Below are 11,391 nucleotides of genomic sequence, written 5' to 3' on the forward strand. Positions count from 1 at the left end.
AATTTCTTTTTCAAGGAATATGGTTTTTGTCTGAATATCACTTCGCTCCTGTGTCACTAACAATTTTATCCAATCTTAACTTGTCCCTGATTACACTTGTCATACAAGTAAATTTTCTTCTTGCATTCACACTTATCTTAAGTTGTGATCATGAAAAAAATTTGAGCCAACCTTCGAAGACGTATTAAAAGACGCCCTTCGATACTCCTTGATGAGTATTTAATTGTACTTCACGAGATACCACACAAGCTGTTCGACATCTCTCTTGATGTAGAACGAAGCGATCTTTGCCTGGGATCTTAACTTCTTTTATGTCGAGTGACATCACCGAACCAAAATTTTCTTAAATTTGTTCTTATCTTATTTTTTGCCACACATTTGCTCACACTGAAATCCTTGAGGTTCTGAGTAATTCCGACTCAGGCTAACGATTTTGAAATGCCTGGCAAATGACTTCGCTTCTCAACCCAAAAGCGAAAGAGCCCAACCTCCATGTTGAAGGGTCATTGACGGTTCTTATTACATTAGGGCAAGTGAAACTCCGTTTTGATGTGACTGTCTAGGTGCTACACGGTTTTCAAGGAAAAAGTGCACATCACTTTTCAGGTGTGGCATATGATGTGGTAACCGGCCCTATTTTCAAGGAAACACGTGGCACAATCTTAATGAATAACCGCTTCAAATTCAAACTTGGAGTTTACGTATAAAAGGTTTTTGGGGACGTTTCATTCACTTTTTACACGATCAGACTTAAGTTTTCCCCAAATTCTCTTTCCTTCTATTCTCAAAGCTTCAAACCCTAACAATGGCAGCCACAAACATGACTGTTGATACATCACAACCTCTGCTGAAGATCTAGAGTACTAACTATGCTTTTCAACCTGGTGTAACCAAGTATCCTGAAGAGTTAAAGATGTAGATTGTTGCCTTCAATCACTCTGTCTTATCTACAGTGATGTCATCTTCTTTTTCTGTTCCGATGACATGGTTGTCACTTGTTGGTTCCACTGTTGGGTTTAATAAGACAACCAAGGTTGTAACCTTTCAACTTGAAAATGAAAAAGAAGTACAAACCGTCAAAGAAGCAATTCGCCTAAATACTGAACATTCCCAATACTGAACCTTTCTATGAGGCCACGAATGAACAAATTGTTCATATGTTCAACGAGATGGGACATCAACCTCCGCTTACAAAGATCAGTGATTTCAAGAAGTGTTCTTTACCTTGCATTTGGAATTTTCTCTTTGGTATTTTCCTTCGATGCTTGACAGGTCGAAGTGTAGTGCTGGATAAAGCTAAATTGGAGGTATATGCAATGGTTACTGGTCTTTAATATGATCTTCAAGTGGAATATGCAACTCAACTATGGAAAGAATTTTGGGAATAATATTGGTCACACAATTGTTGTGATTGGAGTTTCTTGTGCTCGTTACTGGATTTTGATTTTAAGGTATGTCTACAAAAAGGAGGGTATTGCCAATGATGTTCCGTAGGCTGAGTTTGTTATGTATCAACATTCCAAGACGATGGAGGATAATTATGTAGTTTTTCCAAATGTTGCAAGGATTCCAGATGCAATGATTTGCAAAGTTGATCCAGCCAATCCAGTTATGGTAGCCTATCCTAAAACCATCAACCCATCCGAAGAAACAGGTCTTCTTTTACCAAAAGGGATAAATGGTCCTTCGAAACGTGGAAAGGGTTCGAAGAAGGTTGCCAAGGCTATTCTATCGAAGTCTGATCCTGTTCCTACGCCAAAGAATGTTACCAAGCCTGTTCCTGTTCCAGTTCAAGATCTAAAGAGCCTGCGAAGGAAGTTGTGCCTTAAAAATCTGGAGTTTTGAAGAAGTTGAAGCAAATGGCTCATCGGCCTCTTCATTCTCCTGATAGACTGCCTATTGATGAATCTATTCTTGAGCAGTCTCTTTCTTCTCCAAAAGAGACGTTTGCATTGAAGATTAAGAAAATCCACAAAACCCAGATCAATCGTAAGGGAGTACTTATTTGAGAAATTCCTGTTCCTATTTCTCCAGGATCAAAGAAGCATCGAGCTCATGCAATAGTGAAGAAAATGAAAAAGAAGTGAAAGCAAGTAGATGCAGATTTGGATGAAGTGGTTATTGAGACAGAGTTCGAAGACAATGGTAAATCTCAGTCTCCAACACGTCAAGAAGATATGGGTTTTGCATCACCTTCGAGAGGCTCTCCACTCAATTCGATTTTCGAGGTGACTGGAAGTCCTGGTGGCAATGTGGAAGCATCTCATGTGGACACAACCACCAATCTAGGTGATACTTCCATTTTTTCCGCCCCTGAGCAGGCTTCGGTCATACCACCCGGAGTTTCGAATGCTGAATCAGTTTCTAAGGAGGTTCGAACTTCAGTAATCCCTGCGAACATATATGATATGGACACAAATGTCAACAAGGGTGATGGGGTGTTGACTAACGAAGCCCAAGGTACTTCTACAGTTTCTACTACTTCTGTTTCGATTTCCATTATCATTTCATCCACATTCAACACATCTGTTATTGATACTTCAACTTCTTTACCACCATTTCAAACACATATTATTACATCATCACCGGCTTCTACCATTTCACCTACTTATACTTTCATCATGGATCAACCTATCACATCATTATTTCCTTCGCAATCCACTTAAGGACCAAATTCCATTCCGGATGATGTCACCGATGAAGATGATTTTATGGTATCTTTTGCCGACATTCAGTTTGATCCAAAAGAGGAGAATATGCCAAATCATATGCTTATGTCTGGTAAGCAATTCAATTCTAAATCAGAAGCTCCACTCCTTATTACAACTTCAAGCTGATACTGGGAGTAGAAACCATGTTTTTGGAATTGAAGTTGATGTGATGCTTAAGGCTCATGAGCTTTGTTTAAAAGCCATGATGAATCACATTGACAAAAACAATGAACTGCATGTGAAGTCTCAATGTGATTCCTTTAATAATGAAATAAAGGACTTGAGAGGAATTTCCAAAGAAAGACATGTGTTGTTTGTTCAAGATGTAAAGAAGGTTTGTGAAGATGTGAATTTAAAGATTGAGGAACTTCGGTCTGATATGGCGAAGGAGATTGTACAGCTTGATTACAACTATTCATCTCTTAACAGAAAGGTGGATATTGATGCTGAAGTTGTGACGAACATTACTGAATTGTACAATTCCCTTCTATCCAAGATAGATAAACATTTAAAATCTGATTTCCAAATTTTGCTAAGATTGAAGAGCTCTTTGGGAATTTAAAAGAGCAAGTTTCGACACTTGGTTTGTTATCAAAGTCTTCTGTTTCTCCAAATTCTTTTTCTACTATGTTTTCATCTTTTGAAGCTTCGATCAATACTGAAATGGCACCGTTGTTAAAATTGATCAATCTAATGCCAACTTATGCCCCACCTGTTCACATAGGGGTGTAAGGGGGAGAAAGGAGTGTGAGTGTTGACATGGGATCAAATGTTGAAATGGGTTCATTAAAGTTTGCAGAAGTGGTTCATCGAAAAATGGTGAAGCTGAGAAGGTTGTTGGGAAAGTTATGTCAACACAAATTCCTACATCTTTACCAAAGACCACATTTTCAACTACTTCAACTACTGTTACAACAAGGCCAATAACGAAAGGTGTTATCATTGGTTCCTCTATTGGTGGATCAAGCTCTTCGAAGCCACCCCAATCAACTGAAGAGATGAAAGGTAAAGGGAAAGGTATTACCATTGAGCCAACTGTCGAAGAAAAGAAGATTGCGTTAGAAATGGAGATGGAAAAACAAAGACAAATTCAAAGCATCTTGAGGCAAAGGCAAAGTAACCCTCCTGGGCTTGAAAAGGGTGATCTCACGAAGCATTATTGTTATGAGACCATTGAAGCTTTAGTTTTTAATGGGATTATGCATGAGTTCGAAAAAGTTCCCAAGAAGAGTTATGCTACTGAAAACTCCGAGTTGAATCAGTTGGATTTTCCTATAAATGAGATGATGTTTATGGCTGCTCGATATCAAATCATTGATAAGTTTGAAGATAAGGAAAAGTATAAACGATTAAATATAAGATTTCATGGAGTCTTAGGGAAAAGAGAAGACGAAGTTTGGGCACTGGTGAAAATTACGAGAGTTCTCAACATTTCGAAGGATGTTTTATTCGAAGGGATGTTGCAGAATTATCGATTTCATGTTGTTCGTGCAAATAATGTTGCATTCGACTTTTCTATAGCAGACTTTCCCATAATGAATCTACATGATCTCATATGTTGCTAGGATATTAAAAGGAGTATATGTTTCGAAGCTTCCAATGACAAACAAAGAAGTCTTCTTGATTAGGTTTGCTTACTTAAAAGTTGTTCATCAACAATTACTACGATTGTCTTGCGATTACTAACATAGAGCTCGCTCTTGCCATGGGTCAACAAGTTACGGTTCCTCAATCAATGTTGAAGGGTCAAGGAAGCCTTAAATTGTTTGAAGATGGAGAGATTTGTGTGAAGCCTCTTGGTATAGTTTTTTTTTGGGGAAAACAAGAAAGGGAAGAACACAAACTTTTTTTTCCAAGTGTGTGATGTGGAAAAGTATACATCTTCTCAATATACGAATTTGTTGGTTTGTATGAATAACTGTATAAAGAACAATGAGAGTGAAAAAGAAGAAATCAGAAAAACGATCAATTTGTATGCTGAGATAAGGAGAGTTATACATCAAGCGGCCGAGATGCTTTTGACTTAGGAATTCGACACTTCTCACAAAGGGGGGGAATGTTGGGGCCGAAATTGGTTGTGAGGTGTTGAAACCTTTCTAGTCTTGTTTTAGTATCGAAGTCTGACTTGTATGTTTTGCATAAGGGTATGATAATATCGAAGCTTTAAATGTTAGTACCTAATGTATTTTTTGTATGCTTTAGTCATCCCTATAAATATGGGTAGATACTAGAGTTAGAGTAGCTTTCTGAGCATTTCACTATTGTACTCTAAACTTTTCTCTGTATCTTTCTGAAGCGTAATTGAGCCATCCAGATCATATTTACATTTGGTGTTAATATTTCAATCTATACTCTGATTTCATTTCATACACTCGATCTATATCAACTACAGTTCTTTAAAATTTTAGCAGGTAGAGTAGAAGGAACAAGCAAAGACTCGATAAAATGTTGACTGTAATATTGGATGTAAATGGTCTTATTTTACCAAAACATATTATTATGCTGAGATAATTTTTTCAAACTAATGTCTAATTTTTCAATCATGTTTGTGTCTGTGTTTATAGTGGCCCTCCAAGACTTGAAGGAGATAGACCGAGATTTGTTGATACTTGATAAGTTTGGATACCATCGTGGTCCCACAGGTTCTTCCGGTAAATTTGGTGACGAGAAGGGTTAAGGCTTATTACCCGCTGCTTTTTTAAAAGGGTAATATTTCTTTGAAAAAATGGGTTTGTATATTGGTTCATGCGTTTTCATACTAATTTTATATGGTAGAGATTTTCTATATTAGAAACTGATTATGGAGTTTGTTTGTTTTAAGAATAAAGATCAAGGTATTCCAGTTGTAACAATAAAAATAAAAGAAAAAATATCTATGTATATACTATTCAACTTTGCTTTCCACCTATTATAAGACCACAAACTTGATCTATTTCATATATGTATGTTGTTCATATAGGCCTCTGTCATGTTAAATGAAAGGATTTAGAAAATGAAAAGACAAATTTTCCCTTGAAGATAAAGAATTGTGGTGAAAATTAGTTTTCTTTGTTCTTTTTGTTCGTTCGGATATGTTGTAGGAATGTAGATATGAATTTTTGAATGTTCCAACAGCTAGCTTAAAAGTAATTCTTATGGGAACATCCTTTTTCTTAACAAAGTTTCTTCCTTATGCAACATTAACAAGTTATCAAGCCTAAAGTCAATTCGTTAAAGACTATCATAAGTAGTACTCATGGTTAATCAATTCGGTTGTAAATCACTAATTAAATCTTTTCAGAGCTCATTTATATAAGGATTTTACTATAAATTTTAGGTCTTGGCATAGAATCGATATTTGGTTGTTTTCTAACTTAATTTGATACATGGAATAGAAAAAAGAATTAACAATTATATTTGGTTTCATCTTTCGTTTATTCCAAATGAACAACTATAATCTATTTGTTAAAGCTCTAGAGTACCAAGATTAGAACCAAATAACCATGGTTCCAAGTTTCAAATTGTTACTTTTAGTAGGAATTTTGTAAAAAATGTTTCTTCATTTTAGGTGGAACCCTATCAATATTATCCATAACCATTTCTTATCCACTGTCATTTACTTTGTTATTGATAGTGGTTACAAAAATTGATAGTAATCATTCAAGGTTTCAAACCTAAAGTATGATGCTATAACATGCAAAAAAAATAAAAGTTAAAATATCTAAACAAATAATGCAATGCTATTTAGATGACAATACAACTATAATAGATTTAAAGGATTTAGTTGCCATTAGAAATGTCATGAAGTGAATGACTTATGTTTGGGGATGATTTCTGTTATGAATCTCAAATTAACCATAAGATTAAAGTAAAATCCCACATTTTATGAATATTTCTTAAAGTAAACAACAATTTGCAACATGTATATAAATTGGTGGGTTAAATTTCAATTGGTAACATCAACTCATGTTGGAAATTTAGGAGGAATTCCAAACTTTATTTTGATGTTTCAAGGTACAGCTCCCTTAATTGGTAGTAGTCAAAATAAGAATTTGAAATTAAAGAGCATCGAAAGTGAATGAAATGGAAATTAGTTGATTTACCAAATGTCTAAATCACTGTGATTTGTATAAATATAAGAAGACGAATCTTAAACATTAATATTTTAAAATTTTGACAATTATGCATAGTGTTAACATATTGTGGTACTGTGATTTGTATAAATATAAGAAGACGAATCTTAAACATTAATATTTTAAAATTTTGACAATTATCCATAGTGTTAACATATTGTGGTAAGTTTTGAAAACTGACATTAAACTTATTAAGTCATAGAAATTCAAGCAATTTTTTGCATTAATGTGCAAAAGTTAGTTCAAACTCAAGTGGTTAACGAAACGAATATTAGTTTATAAAGAATTTTATTTCTTAAGATAAATGTTTTATTTTATTTTTGGTATATGATATTTTCTTTTATATATAAATGATTCTATTAACTATAAGTTTGTACATTTTGTGTTTTGATTTTGGAGACCATAATCCGCTTAAGATATTCATAATGTTTTTTTTTTAATTTTGAAGTGATGTGTGTTATTTATTTATTTATTTTTTATTTTTTTGAACAACAAAAAGATACTATATCGATGTGTGTTCTTTATAATATGAGTTGTTTCCATTAGGAAACTAATCCACGAACAAAAACGAGTTGCATCTGCTTAAAGAGAAGTAACCGCTACCATAAAAACTATATCTACGTTTAAACAAGGTGTGTATGTATACGTATGTGTATGTATCTGTGCGAATATGTGATCTATAATTATCACTACATGCATTTTGTAGGCTGTAGCAATGCACTTCAATAAGATTTGAAAAACTTTATTAAAAGAAAAATTAATGGGTTTTTTTCATTTATAGCAATGTACTTTCGATAAAAGTTATTGCTTAAACTTCCGCCGCAACGCCCGGCTTAAATGTCTCGTTCATATACAATTTAGGAGTAAATTAGAATTTGTTAGCTGTTATAAAGGTAATATACTAATAAGGCATGTCATTTTGTTTTAATTAATACTAATAAGTAATGAGGCATGCCCTCTAAATTTCATATTTTTGTTCAACAAACCTAAAAAGCCCCTGGTCAATTAATCTTGGCAACTCTTTTTTGCCGAAAATCCCAAAATTTCATATCTTTTATTTTCGTATATACGAATGGATCCAATCATCCTGATTTATTAGTACTTCCCTTTCATTGATAAACATACAACCTAGAAATATAGCATCTTGCATCAAATCATTCCGATTTATCAGTACCTGCCTTTCATTGATGGAGATGAGTTACGAAACATATCTTGAACACTCTTGAGTTTGCGCAAAGCCTCAATAATGGTGATTCGTCCTTCAGGGGTATCGTTAGCACAAGATAGCGCAACCCCCATGACTGTTGAGAGGCAATGAAGTTTCATTTTCAGGTTCATGGAACGAGCATCCAGACATAACTCTTCTGAGCACAACTCTTCTGAATACAACTCTTCTGGATCTTGAATCAGGTCATGATCCACCACTTGATCTAAGTTCCCTGGGAAAGCAGACTGCACCCATGTCTTGAGGCTCAAACCATCCACAAAGCTCTCGTCTGTTGGTCTTTTCCCGCTAAAAATCTCCATAAGCATAATTCCGTAACTGTATACATCTCCTTTAGTAGATGGGTTTGCTCCCATACCATATTCTGCATGCGATATATATACAAGTCAATGTAACGTACAATTATTCTTTCATGAATACAACCATAGATGATAATATTAGTAGACTAACCTGGAGGTATGTAACCCATTGAACCTTTAAGAACATGGCTAGAGCTATGAAGTTTATCTTTCTCAAGCAACATGCTAGCAAGCCCAAAATCACCGATTTTAGCAGTAAAATCTTCATCCAACAGCATGTTACTTGGCTTTAGATCACAATGCACCACTGGAGCTACCACACATTCATGGTGGAGATAGGTCAACCCGCATGCTACATCAATTGCCACATTTAATCTCTCCAGCAACCCCATTTCTTTCCCGATCCAACTTTCCAAACTCCGATTCTTTATGTATTCATACACCAGAGCACGAAATTCATTGTTTTTGGGATCCAAACTTGAACAGGAAGTAATCAGTTTCACAAGATTCCTATGCCTGAGATACCGAAGAACAGCACATTCGGCTAAGAAGCTAGTCAATGAGCCAGTGGTTTCCATGTCAAGAACCTTCACAGCAATTTCCATGGATCTTCCTTTGAGATGGAGATACCCTTTGTAGACAGACCCAAAACTCCCACGACCAATCAGGTTTTCCTCATCAAAATTCCCTGTTGCAGAGCATAGCTGGTCATATGTCACGATTTGATGCTGGCCCTTGAAGGAATCAAGAGTCTCCATGATCATAATTGCCTTGTGTTTCCGGAAGTAGCAAAACAATGCGATTGATATAATAAGTATTGCTATTACTGAAGATATTACCACGACTAAAATGATAACTACTTTGTTGGTGTCATCATCTCTTGTGCATTGGGAATCGTGACATAGCTTTGGGTTACCTTCAAGATGAACTCTTGTGAGATTTGAGAAAATCCCATTACTTGGAACCTTCCCTTCCAAGTTGTTAAATGAAAGGTTCAATAGTTTTAGGACGTTTAAATTTTGAAGCTCAAGAGGGATTGAACCCGAGAGTTGATTCGAAGAGAGGTCGAGTGTTTCCAAACCTTTTAATTCCCCCAAACTGTTTGGAATGTTTCCTGAGAGCGAATTTTTAGATATGATCAGCTGTTCCAAGCTCTTACAATTCTGGATCGAGTTTGGAATGTCGCCCGATAAATTATTGTTGGAGAGATCAACTGTCACCACTCTTTCCAGGCTACGAATTTCTGGAGGCAATGAGCCTGTCAATGAGTTGCTGGAAAGATTGAGGGTGATGCTTAAACTTGGGAGATTTAGAACTTCTCTGGGTATACTTCCATTCAGCTTATTCACTGAGAGATCCATTGAAATTAGCTTCTTGAAATTTGTAAAACTGATGGGTATATTTCCACCCAATTCATTGCTTGACAAATCAATATGCGTCAACCTTCCAAGATTACCCAATGAATTCGGAATATTTGAAGTGAATCTATTTTTGGCTAGAAAAAGCTCTTGTAGGTTTTCCAACTGGCCTATTTCAGGAGGGATTTTACCCGAAATTGAGTTGTAACTTAAATTTAGTAAGGCTAGTCCTTTCAGTTGACCAATTGAGGAGGGGATGCTTCCCGATATCCTGTTCGAACCCATGTACAAATTTCTAAGTGTTTTGGAAAGATTGCCTATCGACTCCGGAATAACACCATCAAAATGGTTTCCATCAATAGCTAGGAAATCAAGCTTTGTACTGTTTACAAAAGAATTCAAGAAACCAAGACCCTCACCTTGTTCACTAACAATATTATTGTGCCCAATATTGTACAACGTTAGCTCACGAAGGTTTCCTAGTCCAGGTGGCACTGTTCCATGCATTTGGGTATGTGCCATCCGGATGTTTCTTATATTAGTGAGGTTGTGCAGCGAACCAGGAATAGTACCTGTGAATTTATTGATGCAAAAGTTGAAATCAAGAAGATTTGGGAGTGTTTCACCAATATTGTAAGGTATCTCTCCCCTTAAATCGTTAGAAGCCACAGCAAAAACCTCGAGCAAAGACATGTTGTAGAAGGATGGAGGAACTGTTCCTGTGAGCTTATTGATGGTGATATCAAGAATCTTTAGTTTCCGAAGATGAGACAAGTCACTAGGGATCGGGCCTGTAAGTGTATTGGTGCCCAAATTCAAAGTGGATAATGAAGTAAGGTTGCCGATAGATGGTGGAATAAAGCCTGAAATCTGGTTTCTTGCCAAGTTCAAAATTCGAAGATTAATGAGGAGAGTGAGGCTTTCTGGAATCGAACCTGAAAGTCTGTTTCCCATGAAGTCGACAACCTTGAGGTTGATACACTGACTTATGTTTGCTGGGATGGTACCTTGGATGCGGTTGAAGCTGACGTTGAGGACTTGGAGGCTAAAAAGATTAGTGATCGTTTCAGGAAGAATACCGTTAAATTGGTTATTTTGAAGTTGAAGTGATCTGAGAAATGATAGGTTCCCGATATATGGGCTAACTGGACCGGTTATCCGAAGCATGGAGAGGTCAAGACCGACAACTCTTCCGTTACCATCATCACACAACACTCGGGTCCAATTGCATGGGGATGGGCTTGCTGGATCCCACGTAGATAAAGCTTCTGGTGGTTGCGTGATTGTTTGAGATTTGATGGAGATTAAGGCTTGTTTATCAGTTTCAATGCTTAAAGTGGCAGAAACTGCAAACTGATTTTGTATGCAAAAAGAACAGCAAACGAAGAAGATGGAAAGGTGTGAGAAAAAACTGATTTTATGAACGTGGTTGACTGTCACATCTGTATTTATGCATTTCATTTTCCATTCTTTATGACTTCTCGACTCGGTCGTATGTGATTCAGTTTTTTCAAAGCAATGTATGATTTTTTGAAGCAAAGTAAGAGTACAACAAGCAAAGAGTTAAATATGATAGAGAAAATGATAGCATCCATGTTCTAAAAAGACTATTTGTAACTGGTTCGAATAACCTTAATAGTGTAATACACACAAAAAATACGTAGAGACCTAAAATGGACAAACAGA

General features: G+C 36.0%; 1 protein-coding gene across 1 annotated transcript; it reads right to left on the reverse strand.

The window, feature by feature from the left end:
• Positions 1–7,917: 7,917 nt before the first annotated feature.
• Positions 7,918–11,166, reverse strand: LOC145106122 (uncharacterized). Its single transcript, XM_079043159.1, has 2 exons — positions 8,499–11,166; positions 7,918–8,412 (listed from the first exon to the last, which is right to left on the reverse strand). Exons 1-2 carry the CDS (start codon positions 11,164–11,166, stop codon positions 7,991–7,993), a joined length of 3,090 nt encoding a protein of 1,029 aa, XP_078899285.1. The 3' UTR covers positions 7,918–7,990.
• Positions 11,167–11,391: the final 225 nt, after the last annotated feature.

Source organism: Lactuca virosa, chromosome 4 (assembly GCF_052849685.1).
Source record: "Lactuca virosa cultivar CGN04683 chromosome 4, Lactuca_virosa_CGN04683_v6, whole genome shotgun sequence".
NCBI classification, from domain to species: domain Eukaryota; kingdom Viridiplantae; phylum Streptophyta; class Magnoliopsida; order Asterales; family Asteraceae; genus Lactuca; species Lactuca virosa.